At 52.0% G+C, this 23,558-nt stretch overlaps 1 protein-coding gene across 1 annotated transcript; it reads left to right on the top strand.

Annotated features, from left to right (window-relative positions):
* The first annotated feature begins 589 nt into the window (after window positions 1-589).
* On the top strand, window positions 590-1,896 carry TCIM (transcriptional and immune response regulator). The gene has a single exon (XM_027803724.2). The coding sequence runs from the start codon at window positions 668-670 to the stop codon at window positions 986-988; it is 321 nt and encodes a 106-aa protein (XP_027659525.1). The 5' UTR covers window positions 590-667; the 3' UTR covers window positions 989-1,896.
* Window positions 1,897-23,558: the final 21,662 nt, after the last annotated feature.

The raw sequence follows: 23,558 nt of genomic DNA, 5'->3' as shown, positions 1-23,558 counted from the left end.
CTGCCCCGGTGGGAGCACTGCCACGTGCAGCCATGGGGTGTGACGTCCTGGGGAAGTTACCCCAGAGGACACTACGGATCATCTGCCTTTGGTAAAACACTTGCCAAGTAGAACATACAGCTTCAGGAGCGCTAAAAGTGAGCTGCTCATCCGGGGAGCAGCAGGAAGCCTCCCATGCCCAGACCTGAGCAGGTTGTGCTAGGTTGCTGTACTTCTGTCTGACCAAGACACAGACAAGGGCTCACTCGCATGCACAGGCTCGCACCTAACACCTCCTACGAGTAATACAATACTTCTCACCTGGAGTTTTAACTGCTTATTATATGCATTATATATCCTGAACAAAGTTTGAGCCGTACTAGCTCGAAGTCCCACAGTGATGTTTGAAGTTGTGTGAAACCTGTCCTGCAGCGGGTGAAAGAAAACCCACCCCCACCGCAGAAACACAGAAATCTTTTCGCCTCCGCTGCACAACAGAGGAAAGTTGGCAACTTAACTGTTAAACTCGCTTATGACTATTCAGTGTTGACATCAGCGTGATCTCATCGCTGTAACCGGAGCCCTCCGGCTTTTTCTCCAGGCTGCCTTTAAATACCAGCCCTGGGAGCCAGCGCAGCACCCAGCCCTCTACTTGCACCCAGGGCGCACCCGGCAGCACCCCAAGTAGATGAAAGCAAAGAGAAGCTACAAAATTCCAGCCATGTCCACATCCCTGCGAGTGAGCCCCTCGGTCCACGGCTACCGCTTCGACACAGCCCTGCGCAAGAAAGCCGTGGCCAACATCTTCGAAAGCATCAATGAAGAGTCCCTACAGAAACTCTTCAAAAACTCCGGAGACAAGAAGGCAGAGGAAAGAGCCAAGATAATCCTCGCCACCGATCAGGACTTGGAGGAGAAAACGAGAGCGCTAATGGCACTAAAGCAGAGGAGAAAAGACAAGCTGCTTCAGTTCCTGACATTTCGGAAATACTCCATTAAAGTTCACTGAACTGATGGAAGGAGCAGAAATGGAGGAGAACATTTCAGGATGGGACTGTTTGTGACCTCTTGCCACACACGGCGCGCTCCAGGGCCTGGCGAGGGTCTTGTTGGACCTCCCGCAGGGCTTCAGCCCCACCATGCACGCAGCAAACTGCAGCGCCGATGGCAGCATCCGCGTGGACAGCAGTGTCGGTGCAAACAGCAGCATCGGCATGGATGGCAGCATCGGCGCAGCTGGCAGCATTGGTGCACACGGCAGCATCGGCACGGCCAGCAGCGCAGCGGCCAGAGGCTCCCAGAGGGAGGGCAGACCCCCGCAGGAGGCAGCCAGGCTCCTCTGGGCGGCCGTGGGACTGAGCCGTGGGGGAAGCCGCACGCCTGGGAGCGACCCGAGACCTTCTGATGGACTAGGGGTTCACTGACTTCACCTGTGTGTGTTGCCTTTCCAAACATTTTCCTTAAAGTCTGTGCCCCTGCTGAGCCTCCCTGTCTAGGGCCAGGAGGGAGGTTCTAGAGACTGATCAGCTACTGATCATGGATCACTTTGCATTTGTTAAAATGCATGTAAGCGCACCGTATGGGTGCAGTAAGTTCATCCTGCAGGGAATGCATTTGCTCTAGAGACACACTGCGCCTTTTCTTTCTCGAGCTGTATGTGTGCAGTATAAATTGTTTGCACAGAAGCAATAATAATGATGTATTTCCCTGAATTTACTGTGAAAACCCCTAATATTTTGTTCACTTCCCATTAACACTAAAAATCTAAATATCATAACTATATTTCTTATTTGTATAGATTACAATAGCTATTAGATGAGTACTTCATGGCAATATTTTATGACAATATTATAATATCAACTATAATTTATTGCATATGACAATCTGAAAATTAATAAATTATGAAGTAAATATAAATTCTCTTGTCTGAAATGCTCAGTTCTCCTGGAGAAGTGGGGTTACACTTTTTTGGTCATTTCATATAGGTTCTGTTCTAAGTGCAGACTACCTGCAACTCTCCTTAATTCCCCAAATGTTGATTTGGCAGCCTGTTCTCAGAGCCTGCAGCAGCCCTTGGCTTCCCTGCAGTCCTGCCACACACTCCAGCAGCACCAGTTCGACCCATGGTTGCTGTGGTGACTCCAGCATTTCCAGAAAGACCTCACCAAATTTAGCTGTAAATCAAACTCAGCTGCTAGTTTCCCCTATGTAATAAGGGAGAATTACATCATTTGCAATAGCATAACAAAAAAATTGGTTTAGAAAATGACCGGTTCTGAGCCACAGTGAGCAGGGCGGTTCTTCAGGCTCTTGGCATTCCTCAAAGCAGACTGAGAACCCACACTTGGCTCCCCAGCATCCAAAGAAACAGAAGTGAGTTATAAACACTTTGGCAGTGGAATCGGACTCAGCTTTTTGCAGGTTATGCCATGCTATCATGATAGACTTTGCTGAAAATACTTAAAAATAGACAAGACTAGTTATTTATAAGTATGTCCTCTAATAACCTGCTGGTTTAGGAAAAAAACATTCCCATGACTCTGCTTAGAGCAACAAAGATAAAACAATTCAGAAGAATGAAAGACCAACTAGGTTTTTTGCCTACAGTAAACTCCAAATTGCCTTTAAGTCAGGGAGACTAGATATAATCCTTTAAATTACTTAATAGAATGGATAATTGTAATTATTTATAGCATGGTGAAGCATGTCCAAGCATTCCCTGAGAGCACCGGGTTGGGGACCGCAGCGTGCAGTGTGCAGAGCAGCACTGGCTCCCCTGAGCATCCCCAGGGCCACGCGGCACAGCACCAGCCTCCCAAAAGTAGGAGGCAGAAGAAGTGCCGCAGCCTTCACTGCAGCCTGGAGGGCGAAAGGCAGGGACCGCAGCAGGAGCACGCAGCCAAGCATTGCTGCCCCCCGCGCTCTGCATCCTCACTGGGGCAGGGGAGGGGTGACACATGGTGGTCCCTCTGCCTGGGAAGACTAGAGAGAGCTGGGGTCACACCTGGTTTGGGATGGACCTTTTTGAAAGAGCCTCCAAAGGCTTTCCAGAGCTGCCCTTGCCCAGAAAAACCTGCCTCAGAGTGGGGTTTGCTCCAGAAGCAGTTGCCAGTTTTCCAGCATTCAACCTGTTCCAGTGCAGCGTCCCACACTCAGACACAGCTGTCTCACCCACTCCTGACACATCCCCACACGCCATCCCCAGTGACACAAACTGCCTCAAACAGGCTGTTCCCAAGAAAGGCCAAACGGAGCCATGCAGAGGCCATCCACAGCCCCGCACACACCGTGCCGCCCCTCCCGCTGCCTGCGCCAGCCACTCCAGGCAGTTGGGACACAGCGTCTTTCCTCCCGCTCCAATAGGTTTTCCCATCAGATCCATTTCTTGTGTGACAAACGTTTAAACCAGAAACCAGCGGGGCGATGCAGCCATCCAATCCATCTGCCTCTGTGGTGTGCTATACGATGGGACCCCAGCGAAAACCCTGTGGAAAGAGGATGCTCTCAGGGACCTCCCTGCTGCCCCTGGGTACCAAATGAGCTTTGTGCTGTCCTACTGCCTTCCACTTCCCAGGCTCTGCTGCTGGGGCTCTGCTCACCCCCTGCCTTGCCTCAGACCATCGACAGGCTTTTCACAACACACCTCCTGTGCCAGGGCCAGCTGTGGGTTTGTCATAGCTTCGCCACATCTTGGCCCCCAATACCAAACCACAGCTCCGAATGGACCCATCACACACAAGCACAATTAAAGCACGCATCCAGAACCTGCCCACCTGAGGCACAGCTCTACCAGGGATGATGGTCTTGCTCAGGGCTGCAGCTGCCTGTTTCCCCTGGATGGAGATGCCCCTGTGCCTGGCCAGCAGCACCCGGACTCGTGCTGCAGACCCTCCGACTGCCAACAGCTACATCCAGCCCAATGCTACCAACACTCAGGGGAGCCCTATGCATCACCTGCCAACTTTCTTTCCTTGTAGAAAGCAAATCTGAAGGAAGTCACAATTGCAGCAAACTGAAGGCAACACAGATTGCAGCAGCTGCTGCAGGCACATCCTGCCGTTGCCCAGACATTCCTGCTCACAAACTTTTGTATAAGATGATCGATAAGATCCTGTGACTTTGGGACTTTATGGTCGCTCTTGTCTCATTACATTTAAGTTATTGGCCCAAGTAGCATTCCTGATAAACAAAGGCTGCTTATAAAAGAAGTTATGCATTTATAGGATTTTTACAGTAGAAAAAGGCAATTCTCCTTGGTCACAGCCTGCATGCCATTTTGGCAGGTTTGCGCTTCCTGAACAGCAGCGCATCTCACAGTGAGCTCAGGAAAAATTGCAATTAGTTGTTATGAAACATTTGTCAATGAGAATTTGAGGGGCAAACATCCAGCTGTTGCAGTCCCCTCACACTCACGGCACTGCCCTCTCTGCTGCCGCTCCCCAGGGCTGCAGGTGACGGCTCAGAGCACCCAGACCCAACCCCCGTGATCCGGCACCGGGCAGCCTGTGCGCTCGCAGGGGCACAGTCGAGCAAAGCACCGCTGGTAGTGGTGCCCACACTGTGCTTTGTTTCACGTCCAGACATGATCCGTGCATACAGGGTGCAGGAGGCAGGTCACCCGGCTGTGCCAGGCCCTTCCTGTGCGCCCGGTGCTGCAGACGCGGTGTCTGTCGGTGCGCACACGCTGCATTCACGGGGCAGCCCTGCAGCGCCCCAGCCAGACGCGCAGCCCATTGTCAGCCTCCCCACGCAACAAACAGAGGAAAAGGCTGTGCAAGGCATTTCCTGCCTCCAGGAGCCGGGCGTTTCCATTTATTCTTCTCCCTGAGTCAAACTGGCTGTACTGGGTGTCCCTCTGTCCCGGCATCCTGAGGAACATGCGTCTGAATAGCTAATTTTATCTAGCTTTTCTAATGCTCTGTCATAGAGAGGCGCACAGCGGAGGGGGTGGCTGTGCCTCCCCAGCTCCAGTGGCTGTGCCCAGGAGTGTGCCGGTGGGCTCCCCACCACAGGCAGCTGGAAGAAGCAAGCTCTGGCTTGTTTTGCAGGCTGGGGAAGGCGGGGGACAGCCTGGAGTGTGTCAGAAAGAAACAGGCCAGAGCAAAGGGAGGGGGTCAGTTACAGCAGGCAGCACAGAGACCCCACAATATGTCCCCCCATGAAACACCCATCCCCATCTCTCCAAAAAACTGCTCTTGCAACCATCCTGATGACGGGAAGATGGGGCTGGAACAAGTCAACAGCCCAACTCAGCCGGTCCACTGTGTTCAGAGTGATATGGGGATGTTCCCCAGCATCTGAACATCCAGTACCGTGACCTTTTAATTTCTGGTGAAATCAAATACACACAACACGATCAGAGTCCAAATCAGAGCTGGGCCAGTCCTCACATGGCAGTGTTTGACAACAGCAACACCTCCCAGACAAGTTTCCCTTCCATGTCATTGAGCAATGGGGAAGTTAAAAATTGACTGTTCAGCTGAACCGCACATCTGTTTTGCCCGCATGCAGACGCTCTCCTTTGCAAACGGGAGGTTCAGCACCCTGCGGACAGCTGGCACTCACGGGCAGGCACCCCAGGGCAAGGCAAAGCCACCCCCACCCCACCCTGGGCAGCACAAGGGGAGAAACCATCGGCTGGCAGCAGCTCCGCTCTGGAGCAACTGGCAGGGACCAGGAGGACAAAAAGACTTTTCACCTTGCACGGATTATCTTCATCAGGAGCAACACGTAGCCGGGGCCAGACCCAACCGGCTTTGGCACAGTACAACAACACACTGCCTGCCCAGGGAGTGCTCGGGGAAACCCCTCGCTCCCACGGGAGCCTGGAAAGGCACAGGGATAGACAGCAGCTGGGATGAAGGTGGCCCCCTCCAGCCTCCCCCAGGCACGGAGTGGGAGCGCAGCGGTGCCCAGGCAGGCACATCCAGCTCAGCACCAGCGTGGGGCAGTGCCACGTGCCTGTAAAACAGAGGCACAGATGAAGCATATTTCATCTGTGACTGTAAAAGGAAAATATCTGCTATAAAGCGTGTTAAACGTGAGTGAAGACCTACAAAGTGGTGAGATTTACAATTGGGTTAGTATGGTTATCACAGAAAAGAGCTGGTCTGGAGTTTCAAAGTGCAAATGCCTCACATGCAGCAAGATGATGCCACAGCGTCGCTTTGAAGTGATAGACAAGGCTATTTATGAGAGGAAAAGCCTCCAAAATACCACAGCCAACAGGAGATGGCACAGTTGTCATATATCTTTGCTAAAAAATAAAACTCAGGCTATGATAAGCATCTTAATACATGGCCCTTAAAAAAAACCCCACATTTCCGTGGAGCTGTACACCAAGTTGGTGCACATGGCATGGCACGAGGATGCTCTCTGCTGTGGTAAGCAGTGAAGTCATCCCCATCCAACAGGCAGCACCTCAGAAGCCACCGCTTACAAGGGATGTCAAGGTACTGAGATGTTTCTAACACATCAGCACCTAAATGCCATCTCTTACAGGATTAGCCACTTCACGCTGTTTATCTGCACTTCTGCTCTGCACAGAGGGCTCATGAGGCCTCTCCAGGAGGGCACAGAGGGGCTCAAAGCCAGGAGGGCTGGCACAGTGGTAGCCCGTGGGCTCCCTCACATGCCAGGAGGTTTCTGTCATGCTGCCTCCCCCGGGAGGTCTGAGCAGTGAATCAGAGCTGAGCCATCCAGCCTTCACCTCCTGGAGTCCAGCCCCTCTGGGCGCCCACGCACAGGGCACATCATCCCTGTAAGTGGAGGCTCCAGTAACCGAGCAACAGTTGGGACTCAGCACCGCATCCTCCCCCGTGGAAAACCCGCTCCCTCTGAATGACCGAGCACAGGCCCAGGGCTGGGGGGGGGGGGTGCAGGGGGGCTTGCTGACTCATGCTAAAGCAACTGGCTCCCAAAACACCCCGTGTGGAAACAACGGGGAGCAGTTCCTTGGAGCTGCCTGCACAACAGGCAGCTGTGCTGGTCCAGCTGAGCCCTGCCGCCCTCCCACGGGGAGCTGCCAGGACCCCGGCGCTCCACGGGGGAAGATCTTCCCCACAATATCAAGAAGCTATGTGAGCGCTCAGAACGGGCTGAGAGGATGCAGCAGTGAAGCTTTTCAGAGGGAATGTGGGGCCTGAAAGGCGCCCTAGGTGCCAACCCCAAGGCAGAGCCCTCCTCAGGAGCTGCCCGAGGGTGGGGGTTCAGCAGTGCTTGGGGTCTCTCGGCTGCCCCAGCCCACACTGACCCATTGGCCCTGATCCCAGCAGCCAGATGTCCCACATGCCTGGGGCAACAGAGGTGCACCTGCCTCTCGATGTCCCTTTTGCAGCACCAGCCCTAAGCAGGAGCAGGTCCCGGCACTGCGGCTCACGGGCCGGCATTCACGGCACCAGGGGCTGGGCAAGGCTCCAGCCACCCGTGGTGCATGGCACCCTCCTGGGAAATGACCCAACCAGGTGGCTACACCATCCTGCTCCGTTCCTGCTGCTCTCCAACAACACCAGAGAACGATTCCCTTTTTTAAATGCCCATGCAAAAGAAAGTGCGTTTCCACTGTCTTTGCAAAGTAAAGGTGCTTTCACGCCTCAAGGAAGCAGGCAAAAACCAGCATACAAACATCTCACAGAACCTTGACACAGCTCAAGGTACTTTCTCCACCTGCTACTGTTTCTGCTTTGACATTGCATAATTAAAAGGAATGAGAAAATTGTCAAATTATGCTTCCCAGATTGGACGTATTCTCCAACTGGGTTTCTATTTAAAATTCACCTGCCATCCTGAATGGCAAAAAAAAGTTCTAATCCAGGCACAGTTTTTTCTCTCCCTCTCTCTGAACTGTAAAGTACAAGACACAATTAATCATTTTGCAAATATGCTCGTGAGCCGTCAGACCCTTTGCCTCTGCCAAACTTTTTGGGAGGCTCTGATGTACATCCAGCCACCCTCGCCTGAGTGTCATTTTCTGAGCCCATTTGCAGAATGACTGCACAGGGCTGCCAGAGAGTTCAAGGACAAAACTACAATTCAAAGACATATTGAAATCTTGACCCGAGTGAAGTCCATGGAAAAAATCCAGGCAACTTGAAGGATTTTGGGCAGAAGTAAAAACCTTGAATATATTCTGCAGAAAGTGCTGCCAAACGTGCTGGTTTTGCCCCAATTCAAACAATAAGCCTCTTCCTACATATGGATTGGTTTAGCTGCAATAAAAAGTATGCAAAAATGCATTATGATGGTGGAGAGACATTTATCAAAGTCAAGGACCAGGTTTTCCCTGCTCAACTGGCCAAAAAATAATTATTTTTTTAAATTTTTTTTTTTAGGAAAGTTTTTTAAATTCTTCTGAAATTAATTATCTGCAGGGAAGGTGAGGTAGAAAGGAAGGACTGGTGTTACCTTGAACTAACTCCCGCATCATCCTTGCAGGCAAAACCACAACGTCCATTTCTGCTCATTGCAGCATTGCAGGCCCCCTCCCTGTTCCTATTTTTTGCAGCGTACCACCCATCCAGAGCCCTTCCCAAGCATGTTTGCTCACAGCAAGAGTCACTGCTAGCTTGATCCCTGCTGGAAAGAGTGTCCTCACGAAGCAACATCTATCTAAGCAATGAACACTGAGATCGGGACATTATAACAGCTGGTTTCTGTCTGCCTGCATGAACTGATAAATGGGTATTTCCTGTCCATTAAAGCTAAGCCTTTTACATTTCCCCCCACTATATTTTTCTCACAGCAATTCCTATCAGCCATGTACTCAGCCAGATGACATGCCCTGCAAAGCCACGTAGGCAATGAAGAAGAGCAAGCACCCATGAAGCAGAACTCCAGACCACGCTGCCCTTCAGGTGCTCGGCAGCCGCAGCGCAGCCGTGACAGCCCGCGCGGTGGGATGCAGTCTGTTCGGCTTGAGAGAGGCCATGCCTGCAGCCGGGCACCGCGTGGGCACGCACCACGCAGCCCTGCGCTCGGCTCCTGGTGTTCACCACCGGTGTCACTGGCCACCAGTCACCCATCGGAGACAGCCACTGCCTCCCACTTTTCAGCAGGCCACTAGCAGCCAGGCACGAGCATGGGGACGGCTGCGGAGGGCTGAGGGCAGGCTTGACCAGCACCTTCCCCCCCCTCCCTCCCCCCCCCCACAGGCAGGAGCAGGCAAGCCTAAGGTAGCAGGACTCTGCAGCACGCAGGAGCTGCCCGCTGCTCATCTGCCAGGCTGCACGGAGGGGCAGCTGCGCCCTTTCGGTCTCTGCAGCTGGGAGACCCCAGATTCACAGCGGTTGATCCCTGTCTGTATCTCTGCCTGTGCCCCCCCTCGGACCAAGCCACAGTAACCCCCCTCCCAGCGTGCTGCCAGGCACGTCCCCTCGCTCCCAGGAGTGCTTGTGTTATAAACCTCTACATGCTTGATTGCAGGGCTTACAGTTTGCCATAAGTAAATAAATTAGGTATAATTTAATATTTGATTGTAAGATTTACTGTTCTATTCTTTACAGCTTCTCAGGTGGATGCCCAGTAATTGAGCTAAATGAAGAGCCCCATTAATTCCCGACACTGCGGAGCAGCTCCGGTGCTGGCTGTGGCAGGCAGCATGCAGCAGAACCGGCTTGGAAAACCCACCACCTCCAGATCCCAGCCCCCTTGTGTGGGGGACGAGAGAGTCACTCTTCCTGGGGGGAATTTAAGGAGGGAATTATTGCTCTTTGCCTGTAATTAATGCACAGAGCCACATGCACCCACCCCGCCACAGGGCAGAGTCCGGAGTCCCCTCGCAGAAACCCTGGGCTGTTTTGGCACAAAACCCAGGGACAGTCTGAGGTCAGCTGTTACAGACTGAAATTAGCTTTGCCACTACTTTTGAGACCCTTTCGTTTTGAATAATGCGAACTGGTTTTTGTAAGATATTAAAGCTAGGTCAAGTACTTGAACTTGAAACAGCGTCCTGATGTATTTTAGTAGCTTGCCAGTGCTGAACCACGTTGCATACCTGTGAAGGCCGGCTGACAGGCTAGGTTTAACCTCCCTTCTGCTTTCAGCTGTGGATAGCTGGTTTTGTGCCTACAAAATTAAAAATTTCATCCTTTTGTGTACTATTTTAGCTCAAGTGCCCCTGTCCGTTCTCTAACTATGTTAATCTCTGTCGCAACACTGTTCTCTGCAATCCATTGTGTAATCGGCATGTTTGGGTCCTGCTTCAGAAACAGTTCAAACACAGCCCTCTAAACTGGCTGCTCAAAGCCCCATCCTATGGGAATTACATTTGCAGCGTGCTCTCTTCCCACGCAGCTCCAGATAAAAGTCCCCGGGTATCGATGTCAGGGGGAAGCTAATGAGTTAATTCCCATTTTGTACTTGTTTTTTCAGGGTTCAGCTAGTTTGGTTTATTGAGTTCCAGATGCTGCCCCCTTGTTGCTTTATGCCAATTCTTAGTTAAAGCTTGAACCGTTGCTCTGGAGGGCGGAGGGGGATGGGCTGGAGCCCCTGTGCCCCGCAGACGCCCCCCCCTCTCCTGGCTGTCCCCAGGTGAGCCCCAGACCCCAGGAGAGGCAGGGCTGGCAGCTGGAGCTCTGCTGCTTTCCTCCCGCACCAGCCACGCTTCCACGGGCACGGGCACCCACCTCCCCGCTGTAGCCCTCGTGACTGAGCTGTTGCAGGGATCTTTCTCAGAAAAAAAAATCTCATTTAAATTAACCAAACAAGCTTTCCTGGAAGATAATGCCTTTGCTCTGTTGCTGACTGAGCTTTGACTAAGCAAACCAAAATTATCTTTAGCTGAGAAAAACATCACTGAATCTGTACTGGCCTGGACCTACCCCTACACACCCCTTGCACAGGCAAAGTCCCATTAACCCGAGCAGGAATTCAGGTTAAACATCAGCCGAGTACTGAGCTACAGAGCACGACAGCACCTGCCCAGCAATTCCACATTTTCATATCGTTTACACTATTTACATAAAGCAAGCGCATGAATGCCTTTAAGCCCATCCCTGCGGGCTCCTCTGCTGCTGCTGGGGCATCCTTGAGCCCCTGCCACCACCACGACAGCTGCACCACGCAGCAATCCACTGTCAGGGAGCAAGTCTGAGCTTCTCAGACCCCCAGGATCTCCACACCCACACTGCACTAGTTTTCTCTTCCAATTATTTTTCAAGCTGCTATAAACACACAACCAAAACAGCCAGCAATTTAAATCTTTCCCCCTCCACAAGAGATATTTAAAACTGAAAATACTTTTTGCATATGAATAGTGCATTAAGTCTGTGTCCCACGTTCCCTGCAGCAAACTTTGATCATGGAAAGGTCCCAGAAATAGCTGCCCCTAAATCCCATTGGCTTTCCAGCCCCTTCAGCCTTCAGAGGAAACAGCTCTTTCTTCTGCTAGATCACCTCATGGGGTTTTGACCTTCCTTTGGTACTCAAAAACCGATTTAGTGGGATAAATCTTGGTTTGAAAACTAATTAACATTTTCCCCTGCATTCATACTTCTAACACAGCCCAGGGCAGCCTGCTGAAGAGGGGAAAGGCTGCAAGCATCTCCTGGCTTGCTGCTGGGGACTGCTCCCCCAGTAAACTTAAGTCACCTTGGGATGCTCCAGTAAACCTCTGCATCGGGCTTATCACTGCTTCCCAGAGGCCCTGCAGGGAAATTTTAATATTGTAACAGGAGAGCAACCTCCTGAGCTGTGGATGCTCTGCTGTTACAAGCCATAGGGGCTAATACAGGCAACTTGCTGTTCACACACTTACTATCAGTCCGTGAATGCCATCGCTGTCCCACAGGGCATGTGCTTTTGGGGCTGCCCGAAGTGGATGCTTGGATTTTTCAGAGGTCCCCTCCATTGCACTTTGGGGGAACATCTACAGCTCTACCTGCCTCGCACCCTCCCGCTTGAGTTTGTAGCTTGAGTTTTGGGCACGGGACCAAACCTAAATCCAGGACCATGAGTTTGTGCTGGTCCTTCCATAAAAAATTCCTAATAATAGCAATTTCAGATTTTAATCCTTGAGCATGACTAGTCCCACATTCCTTCATAAGACTGGAGGGAGCCCTGCGTCCCTGGAAGCAAGGCCAAGGGAGGTAGCTAATGCTCTGCGTGCAGCAGACTCCCATGGGCAGGACAGGAGGGAGCGTGAAGGCATTCGCCTCCAAACACCTGTGTGGCATCTGGCCCAGTGGGGCCAGCCTCTGGGTACTGTGACACCCACAGCCCCTGCAGCAGCTCTGGAGGGCTGCAGCAGGGTGCCCTGCAGCTTGGGGGGTCGGGGGGACCGGTCCCAGCACAGCAGTGTGCCCTGCACTGCAGCCCTTGCACAACCTCCTGCATGCTGCCGGCACGCCAACACCCCGGCTCTGGCGTGCCCCTCTGCAGGAGCTGCACCTGGCCACTTTCCTTAGCCCAAAGGCAGCTGAGCATGTTCGGTTCATTTAAGAACCGGTTAATTCCGTCCTCTCCGCTGCCTGCCTGGCAATGGCACTGGGCTCAGTGGCTCATGCCAGTGCTGTGAAACTCTCCGGACACACCCCAAATGCGGCAGCAAAAAGCTGGGGAGTGGGGCCAAAAGGCACAAGCTGGGCTGGGCAATGGTTTGCACGAGTGGGACCTGTGTACAGCACCCCACATGTATATCCTGAGGACTGTGGATGGTGTTTGAGGACTCCTCCTTTCCTTCCGTTAAGCAGTTGGATTTTCTATCAAAACCAAGCTGGAAATAGCATTTTTACAGCTTGCGGCGGTGCCGCCCTCCTGTGGCTTGAAAATTGCTCGAGTTGGAATAAAAACAGCTTAAAAATCTGATGTAACATAACCAAGTAACTAAACCCTACAGTTAACGGCCTTCCCTTTGGTCTGGCAACGCTAAATACTTCAGCTTGGCATCTGAAGCCAGAGCAACTCAGCAGTAATGTGAGAAAGCAGCTTACAAGCCGATGGGGTTTTATCCTCAGTTATCATTATCTTTTAGCTCAGCATCGTGATGCTGCTGCAGAGGCTGGAAAGGGTACGCTGCTGGGATGCGCTGCTCTGCTGCCGACACTCCCCATCCCGGGGGTTCTGCTCGCTGCTGTGCTTCTGTATTTACTACCACAGTAGAATTTATGCTCGAGTAGAAACAAACCTTAATTTACAAAGTCCTGCGAACAGCGTTTTGCCAGGTGGCGTTCGATTCAGACTGCGGCCGTTGCGCTGCCAAGTGCAAGGTCTCAGCCTCGCACAGGCGCTGCCCGCCGTGTCCCACCGAACGGGGGTCCCAGCAAAACCTCGTGGCCGAGCCCGGCGCTGTGCTGCCAGGCGGGGTGGCTCACCCACCGGGGAGGTGCCTGAAGACTTGCAAGGAACACTAGCAACCCAAGCACAGACGCAGCTCATTTGCTGGCCAGGATGGAAGAAAATATAAATCATATAACTTATGTAAAGGAAAACCTGGAGACAAGCTGCACAGCTGTGCTCCCAGCACTGCCCTGTACTCCTCACTCCGCACCCCAGTGACTGCCTCCAGGTCCCTTCTGGGGACACAGCAGGGGTTTGCAGGGCTGGATGCAGCAGATGCTGGTCTCCTTATTGTGCACTATGTACCAGGCAGGGCTGAGCACCCTCCCCACTCCCTCAGCTCTCCACATATATGCACAGCCTGGAGGAGCATCTCCCCACAGGGAAACCCTCCTCCGACCATCGGGGCTTGCACCAGAGGCGTGGGCAGATAGAGGGGCGAGCGAAACTCCTCTGCTCCCTGCTGCAGCGCGTCTGCCTTCAAAGGCACTGGCTGCAGTTGCAGCCAATATTTGAAGAACACAGCCATGTCCTCAGGAGGAAAGCTCTGAGATATCTGTACTCAGTGCTGGAGTAACAGTTTGCCTCCAGAGCTGAGTAGAAGCAGTTACTGTCAGTTCATTAAAACCCGCTGCTGCGGAGCCCTTCACCTGGCGAGGTGGCGGACCCAGCCAGGCTCAGCAGCAAGCGAGCATCTGGTCCACCATTAATCGCAGGCTGTTACACTGACTTTGTCAAAAAACGTATCTGCTAGTAGCGCTGATGATTTCCAAATTACTTCAGGCTAGATGACACCACAGTGAGGTGGGCATGACTACCCTGCACATGCTTACTGGTCCCACAAACTCCCACCAAGAGCTACTGGCTCTATAAAGTTCATACATGCCAAAAGGTTTGCAGGAGAGGGGGATCTGGGACAAATGTTTCACCCCAGTGACTCACCAGCTTCCACAACACCTTCTGGGTTTCCTACTTGTGCTATGGCAACAGCAAATGCAACACATTTTTGTAGGGTGTTTCATACACTAAGCTTTTGCTGAAGCAACTCAAGTTGCCAGAGTCCAGGCACGCCTTAGAAAAAGCACCACAGCCAGCACCCCAGCGAGAGGCAGCCACCCACACAGCTCCAGACAGGGTTGTGGAATAACGTATAGCCACAGCAAACATTTTCCAAAGAAGCTGGCAAGATGCCGGTACAGATGGTGCTGCCACACCTTGGACATTGATCCAGGGCTGTGGCACCGGTGAGGCAGCTCTCGGCCACAGGAGACCTGCCAGAGGCGAGGGGCAGAGCTGGTGAGCAAGCCACACTGGTCATGGGCAGGGAGAGGGCTGCGCGGACATGGAACATGGGAGCCCTGCTCCACTGCCTGCCCTAAGCACTGCAATTGCTGACATCAGTGTCCTGGGAGCAGAACCTGTGTTTCACAGATTCACCTCCTCTGCCTCTCACTAACAGCCCACGAAAGCTCTCTGGCAAAGCGGGTGACTGATGAGGCCGGTGGTACAGATGTGGTGGTTTGTACATTGTGAATGTAAAACACCAAAATATACAGGAAAATGCTCAATCAATCAACAACCCAGCCCAGGAGTTCTCTCATTGCATTCCTAAGGAAGGAGACACACACCTTTTCTTTCCTAATAACCCTTTTGATTTTTTCCAAAATGCATACTATATCAATGCAACTATAAACCAACAACACATATCTAAAGGCAGCCGACAGCCCAGGAATGCATCCCTATGCCCTTTCGACAGCTTCACCCACCACATCCTTGCCAAGGTGCAGCACAACCGAGGTTTGTTTCCTGATGCAGAGTGCGAGAGGGAACGCGGAGCCAAGCCCTGGGTGCTTCACAGTGCTGGCTCCCAACGGTGCTCTCCCCAGTGGTTCAAGGGAGTTACACTTTGAGAAACAACATCTACCAGAACAGCTAGCACAAAGACTGGGAAGCAAGTCATAAGCACGTGAGCTACCACAGCACTTGGCATGAGCCAAGGAGAGCGATGATGACCCAACGGCCAGCAGTGCCAGCACTACCCCGGGAGCCCAGCCCTGCCCTGGGCAGGTGGAGCCCACCAGCACCCCCACTGCTGCCTGCAATGCTGGCCATATAGCCCCCCAGCCAGCTGTAACCCTAGTTATTTTTTAAAAGTGACGCCAGCGCTTTTATTAACCTCTTCCTCAGCTTTCCCTGCTCAACCAACACCAGTTTCTCCCACCTCCATCTTCTCCCTCGGGTGCACACATCAAATGACAGCAAGCAGCAGTAAAACCTGTGGTAGCATTCAGCTAAAGCCCCCCTCAGTAGAGAATGTCTCCCTGAGGTCCTCAGTGGGCTCTTTGCTCGGTCGCACTCCCCAGCCTGGAACATTTTTGGGGACTGGTTTCGCAGTAGCACGCCGCTGTCAGGGCTCATGCATTGGGGGTGTCTCGGGGGTGTCAGGGGTGGGTGCTGCACAGGGAGCAGCAAGCTAACCTGCACTGGGGTTTCTCTGGGAGCACCACAGAGGAACAGGGACCACCCAGCTACCTTGCACATTGCAACACACTTTATTCTCTGCAGCAGAGGTTAACTCATTCAGCACTTACCCCGTCAGGCACTTGTTTGTCTGTGATTGCCCTGGTTTATTGCGGAGCCTTTCCAGCAATTATGCCACACTGATACCCAGCAACCAACCCCGTGCAGCGCTCCATCAGCATGTGCACAGTCACTCATCGTAAACATGCTTCATTAGCTTCCACAGGCTGAAGGCTAGCTGACTCTCTGCAGTGAGCACTGCTGGAAGCAACAAAAATTATGCAACCACTCCCCAAGAATGTGCATGTTTTATGAGTATTATAAATTGCCAGGGACTCATGTTGCATCAACAAAATCCTGCACAGATTCAGAATTAAAAGCACCCTTGATTCACTTAAAGGGACACGTCAAAGCCTCCTTTAATGGTGATAAATCCCATCCTTTTATCTGAGAAGGTGACATTTCATGGCAAGTAAGCCCAAGAAATTGAGTGGAACAAGGAAGAGCTTCCTGTTTTGTAACTGATTTCCTATAATGAACAAAGCTCAGCATGAAAACAGTAGGCTGCATGTCTGGTGCTCAGTTTTTTTAGGTTTTTGTTGATCCCAGGCAGGCAGATGGAATTTATCACAAGAAGCTAATCAGGGACACTGAGACCTAGTTGCATTTACAGGGAGAAAATCTTGGTGTTCGGAGTCATTAAAAACCTGCCTCTCATAAGCACATTGCTTGCAAATTTACAGATCATTTCCCAGCCAAACCGTTTCGCTTGGGCCTGGCAGCAAAGACCAAGAGGAGAGCAATGGGAGCTGTGCACAGGGGTCAATTCACCTGGGTCTGTCCCTTCTTCTTCCAGAGCAAAGAGGAGCTTCATCATTCCAGCAGTCAGAGGGGTGCATGACTTGGGAAGAAGGCTAACAAGAGCAGTCAAATAACTTGGCCTTTAAACCATCTAGCATGGCCCTGGTCCTCCTCTGCGGCAGACACTTCCCCCAGGCTCCTGTAGCTTGGAGGTCAGGTTGAAAATCCCCTTTCTTCCCCAGAGAAGGGAAGAAGCCCTGGAAGCCTCCAGGACCCCATAAGCACCCAGCCAGAACAACATGGGCTCTGAGCCAGGCAGCCTCTACCCAAAGGGACCAAAGCAACCCCAGATGTTTTAGGGACAGAAGAGAGCTCCAGAGCTCCCTCACCTCCTCGCTTCTTCCAAGACTCTGCCAAACCTTTTACTGCTCCAGCTTCCCCCTTACAAAGGGCAAGAGCCTCCTGCTCCTTGCGGGAAGCTGGTGTCTTGCAAGGAGTTGGTCTCCAACAACCCCCTCCCAGCCTTTCTTCCACCCCAGCAGGTAGAGAGCCCTGCAGTGACACCCTTAATCCACACCCCTGTCCCCTCCCGGAGGGACTGGCAGCTCTGGAAAAGGCTGGGTTGGTTCAGGCTGTGCTGGGGGGGCTCTGGTACCTTGCGTCCCCACTGTCTGCAAGCTGTATCACAAACCATCTCTGCACGGCAAGTGCTGGGCAGCCCCTGGCTCCTGCAGGCACCTTGTCCCTATGCAGGGACAACCTCCCTTCCAAAGGGCTTTGGGAAATCAGCTCTACAGTGAACAGGGCAGAGTCCTATTCAAATAGGTTGCCTGAAAGTCCCTGTAGGGCTTCATCCAAATCCTGGAGCTCTCAATGGGCTCGTAGAGAGAGTCAAAGCATGACTGGCCTTGCTGGGTTCTGGAGCCCCAGATGGATCCTGGCCCTCCATCACTGCCTGCACCTGCTGGCGTCGGCATCAGTCCCCTGATGGGCACAGCTTCGAGTCCGCACAGCAGTGCTCATGCCGCAGCACGTGAGCATTTGCAGATGCCTTTGCTGGGGCTGTGCATCCCTGTGAGACCTATGCCTTTGGGAAAGGCTTGGAAGGGACAGGAGGAACGGCTTCCTAAAAGAGAGTAGATGCCACAAGCATTGCCTTTTACTCTGCCTGCACGTTGCGTTCTGGAGGCAAGGTAAGAGCTGTCTGGAGGTAAGAAAACAGGGCTGGTGGCTCGTTTCCATCCCCTGACCAGGTTTACTGTGAATACCTGCACAGAGCGTGTATTGCATTAGCATTCCCCTCTGCACACGCAGGTGCTTAAAATACCACAGAGAACAAAACAGAGAAGGGAAAGCAATTTGCTAAAAAAGCCCATTTGCTTCAGTGCTCAGACAACTGCTTCCAAATCAGCCCGGGCGCAGCCTTCTCCTGCCTCCCCCCCGCTGCCCACCCTCACCGCTCCGGCGGAGGGGGTGTCGGGGCCGTCGGAGGCTGCCAGCCCCACAGCCGGCCGCCTTCGGGAGAGCCTGTTTTGAGCTCTGGTAGGTGGAATTGCAAACAGGAAAGTGCTGAGCCAGCTGGGAACAAGCTGTTTGCCTGCCCCCGGGTCTCCCTCCCAGCAATATTTTAGTTCCACCTCAAACTGCCAAAAAAAGGAGCTCCTTCATCAGCAAAGCGGGGAGGAAGGGCAGCTCCCGTTCCCACATGCCGCGGCAGGGTGTCCCTGCGGCCACCCCTCTCCCGGGCCACCACCCTTCCTTCCCCTGCAGCCGCGGTGCCTGTGACCGTACCTGTGCCAACCATGTAAAAAACCTTCCCCATGCCCCGACGAGGGCCGGCACACACCAAACCTGCCAGGCGCTGCTGCAGCTCTTGGCCTCCCTTTTTTCCCCAGAAAGAGGTGCTGCTCCGGTGGAGCACTAACTGCCCCATGAAAGCTGCGAATTTCCCTGGTTTATGCTCTTCCAAGAAACTAATTCTTTGTGGTTTATCAAATCCAGCACATTTCCAGATAGAGGAAAACAAGCTCCCCCAATTACACTTTGCCATTTGTCTGACGTTTTCATTATCCCCTATGTAGTACCCATCAAACATTGTCTTGTACTGAAAGCCATTTCTGTCAAATTAAGTTAAAAGGAAATAGCAGAAAACTAAAAGCTCCACATCTAATCCTGCCACCTGGAAAATCAGCAGAGAAATATAATTTTGTAGTCTTTCAAATTAAATCAGATTCTGGGCTCTCTGCTGATGAGTTAATCCAATGCTGAGTGGAATAGCTCCACTCAACCATGACTAGGTTTAGGCATGTTCAATTCATGGCAAAGTGGTTCCAGTTCAGAGACACTGCTTTTAACTGTATGCTCACCCTAGTTCTTTTAATTTTATAATTTACCTCAACCATCCACCATTAAGAAGCTCTCAGCAGGAGGTGGCCTTTAACTGCAGAGCTGCTGGCGCGGCCACGGAGAGCGGTGGCCAGGGACCCACAGGTGGGCTGTGATGCCTATGTGTGTTTTGGTTGGTCCTTCCCTTCCTGCGGCACCCACCACTGCAGCCGGGTCCCGTGCTGGTGGGCTGCCACCCACCCCCAGGGCAGGAGACTACCGTCAGCAAAGCAGCTGGAGATGTCTCCCAGCAGAACAAAGCGAGATCACGCTGGGGTGCCTCCGGCAGACACGTACCTGCAAGTCCTCCTGCTCAGCCTCGGCAGCAATCTCAGCGTACGAGAAGCCTCCTCTGCAGCCAGCCTGGTTTTTTCACAAAGAGTAAAACTCTGAGCGCATCGTTACAGACAGCAAGCCTGCTCAGCCCCCTGCACACCCCAGCCCCAACCCCGGGCTGCCCGCAGCATCCCTCTCCGAGCTCCGGCCACACGTGCAGCTGGAGGACACCTGAGCCTTTTGCCAATCTGCCCCCAGATGGAGCCGACTACATAGGGACTTCAAGGCTGGACTGGTATTACACCCTAGTGAGAACTTCTGAAAGAAAGAAACCGTGAAGGAAACATCCATTGCATTAACGTCTCTCCTCTCAGTTAAATTTTAACCATCTTCCTCCCCAAAAAATCAGGAAAAATACACATAATAATAAAAATTAGTATAAGAAAAATAAAAGTAAAACCTTCACATACTTATGGAATAGGGCTAGTAGGAAAATTAGGCCAGTTTGAGCACTTCAGGAGTTGGTTTTGTTCTCTGTGACAGGGAAAATCAGACCCTTTATTGTTCTTCATTCAAAAAAATGAGTGTGGTCATGAACCACACTTCAGCATAACAGTGCATTGGTACAAAATAATTCACTTACCATGTGGGAAGCCAGACTCAAGTCCCTGGTTTGCCTCATGGTTGGATTTTTCTGTGGTTCACCCTAAAACCCAGCCTGAAATTAGGAAAATTTCAGAGATTTAGCAGTACGAAAGGTTTATTATTTTACTTTTGTATTATTTTACAAAACAGTTGCCTCTTGTGGCACACGTCCATCAGGCTTGTGACCAGGCCATTACAAAGGCTTATAGTTGCTAGCTACAGGAGCTCAGTATTTGTCACATACGGGGCTCACAATGGCTTGTGCTGCCCACGCTGCGGCCAGGCAGAGCCTGGGGGCTGCCTGGTGGGTTCCCACTGCTACAACAATGGCTCCCGGAGATCAGAGCTGCTCCCCTGACACTGCATGGGTTTCTTACTCGTGCGTGAGCAAGCGGACACTCCTCATACAAAGACCCCCAGTAGTTTTGTTGGGCTCTCTGGGTGGCTGCACCTGGAAATCACTCCCAGGCTGCTGCTCCCGTGTGCCAGCAATCTCTGTGAGCAGGCGCTCCTCCCTGATGTTTTGTATAAAACTGACCTGCATGTGATTTTGTGCCTGTTTATTCTCCTTTAAATGTGTGCAGTATAAGCAGAAGCCTCTGTCATCCTTTATTTCCGTCTATTCCCTCCACCCCTTGCTTTTCATATAAGAAGTCCAGAATGGCACACCTGATCTCCCCTGGCTTTCCTACAGGTCTTTTGGAAACTTTAGACCAGTTGCATTAAAAACAGCAAAAAAATATTGGAACTGTGAAGGTGCTGAACAGTCAGGGAGGGCTTCCTTTCCCAGCAGCAGTAGTCTCTGAAGTTAGAGCCATTTTAGCACTAGCTGCTGAACAAATCTGTCCCGTGTGGGACCCAGCTCCTGCACTCCTTGGTGACAGCACCATGACACCAAACCTCTGGTTGCTGCCACCCTCCAGCCCAGGCAGCCGCTGCAGCGAGCCCTCACCTGCTCTTTTTCAGGCCCCTCTATACTCACATAACAGATCAAAAAGGGCAAAACACTGCAATTTTCTCCTTCTAGCGCAAGCCAAAATGCTCTCTCTAGGTAACTGTTGCAGTTTACTTAAGTAATTATGGACTGGAATTAAGTAGTTATGGACTGGATTCATCCCTCCTGAAGCTTGCTTTCTCTGTAGAGAAATAATAAAGCTGGCAGAAAAAAAACTTACCTGGGGTTGCTGAGGTTTCTGTGCGAGCCTTTTCAAGTTAGGAATTTAACAGGTGTAAGGATCAAGAAATGGTGTTTCTTTTCTTTGCCAGTTTGCCACAATTACTGGAACACCTGCACTAACTGAGACTGAAAAGCTGCTCTGAAACCTGGCAAAAGGATCAATAACCTTCAGTATTAGACAGCTCTTCTTGGTGGGATGCTGCCGTGGCTGCTCACTGCTGGGTTCTTCTACGCCACCCACTAGACCTGCTCATGCCCTCCCTGCCTGCTTCTGCTCTGGCACCGAACACGGTGCTTAGCCGTGACGTTGGTGCTGGTGCTGAACTGTAACACAAGCGGGAGCTGTGTGTGGCAGCTCAGGAGGCTCCTCCAAGCCATGCTCCACTGCTGCAGCCTGCTCGGCCCTGGCGGGAGAGCCCGGGTGAGGAGCCCGGGTGCGGGATGCATCCCAGTGTCCCATCAGGAGGCCCTTGCGCATCTCTGGTGATGTCTGGGCACACAGAAGATGCACCTTCCCCACCCATGGTTTCACTGGCAGGGAGGTCTGAGCAAGTCAAACCTGCGTGGGCCAGTGCGCTGCCCACTCCCCACAGCCTCAGCATGGCTCACCCACCCCAGCTCGGTGCTTTCTGCTCTTCCTCGCCTGGGACCAGCATCTTCTCCCGGAGGCAGGGCTGTCTACATCCTGCCAGGGCTCTGCCTGGGACGACTGACCTCTGCAGGCAGCAAGGAAAGACTGCAAAGATTATATTAATGACAATAACTATATTTATAGAAAAGCAGAAATTAGGTCATTTCTTCAGAGTAAAAAAAAACCCAACAACAACAAGGGTAAACACGAATGAGGTGGTTCATTCTGGGAAGCTTTTCTGGTATCAAGAGAAATGATTTTAGCGCAATATGGTGTTTTGGTTTGGTTTCTGTTTTGTTTTCCTAATTTACAATGTGTTTTAGCATCTATGCAAAATACCCTCAGGCTGCCAATGGCAACAGGACCCAGGGTGGTGATGTAACATAAGAGAATATGTTCTCTTACACCATTTATCCAAACTCTCCCCTTTGCGCCGAGATTTCATCAAACGACTTTAAACCAAGTCCAAAGGCTGGACCTGCATCCTGCACCTCCTCAGGCAGAGGAGCTGTCTCTCTGCCACACACCTGCAGACCAATGCTGTCATCTCGTGGCACTTACCTGCTCCCTAAAAGTGCCACCTTGCACCTTGCAGAGTCCCTGCCCCTCCTGGATGCCTGCCCTGCTGGGAGGAGGAGGAGGAGGAGGGCATCTACCCTGGGAAGCATCACCCTGGGAGGATGCACAAGCCTTTGGGTTACCCAAAGACATTTTGCTTATGAGGACAGTGATGTTCATCAAGTCAAGCTGCATGTGTCAGCAAGGACATAAAGTATCATTCAAGTGGACACATGCTGCTATTCTATAGAATTAACAACCCATCATAACAATGAATCTAAAGCAAAGGCTGAAAAGAAAACAAGCAATAATTTCTGCCAACATCGCAGCTGTAAGCGTGCAATGGGAAAGTAGCTGATGGGGCAGCCGCCTGACTCAAATGAACAATGACAGGAGGAAAGGAGAGCCTGAAAGCTGCTCCTTTGACCCAAGTCTAGGTTTTTTTCAATTGCAGGGAAAACAGTTTGCACTGCTGCTGCTCCTGCAATCACGACAGATGCTGGAGAAGAAGATGAAGAATTTATCACTCCTCTGTGGGCAGGCAGTGATAGATTATCTGTGGAGCTGTGGAATTTCCCCAGACCCGATATGAAATCAATCTCCTGGAAATGTTTCACTAGCCATACAGAGGGCTATCTGGAAAACGCAAGGTCCTCCGGTGTACAGCTTTACCTGCAATCATCTGGGCTGCAGCACTTTAATTTGTTTCCTTTAAAGACACTCGAGGGTACCATAAGAGGCAGTTTCCAGGATTCAAAGGAGACGGCAGAATTTGATCTCTTTCCATGGCCTTGTATGTAATTACTGGAGAGTGTGGGAGGCAATACAGATGCAAAGACTCAGACAGGTTAAAAGAAGTTATTCAAAGGCAGCAGACGGAAACCTACCTCTGCTTGGATTTGGGGGAGGCGTGAAGGAACTGCTAAGCAAGGAGGCAGGACCAGGGCCAGTAACAACAACCTTGCAAACTCCAGTTGCTGGGGGCACATTCCCTGGATTGGTGCACGGATCTAGAAAGAAGGAGCAATTACTGCCTTCAAACTGCAATGACGACGGCCAGAGGTTCAACTCCATCCACAGCCCGTCCTGCAACCCTCCCACTGGCAGAGGGCTGGTCTGGCGCGGGGAGCGTGTGTGCGTGAAGCAGCGTGCAACGCTCCAGCAAGCTGCAGCCCTGGCACAGAGACCCTCCTCAGAAGAGCGCTGATGCCCAGAGCATCCCACAGACAAGACCACCAAGGGGTCGTCAGGAAGTGAAGTGGAATGGACCTAGTCCTGCAGCATCCTTCTGGTATAATTACCCTGGCATTAAGA

Source organism: Falco cherrug, chromosome 18, assembly GCF_023634085.1.
Source record: "Falco cherrug isolate bFalChe1 chromosome 18, bFalChe1.pri, whole genome shotgun sequence".
Lineage (NCBI taxonomy): Eukaryota > Metazoa > Chordata > Aves > Falconiformes > Falconidae > Falco > Falco cherrug.
This window is presented reverse-complemented; position numbering and strand designations above follow the sequence as displayed.

Bases quoted from the DNA above. Each gene is read 5' to 3' on its own strand.
- TCIM (XM_027803724.2), top strand. From the start codon at position 668: ATGAAAGCAAAGAGAAGCTACAAAATTCCAGCCATGTCCACATCCCTG.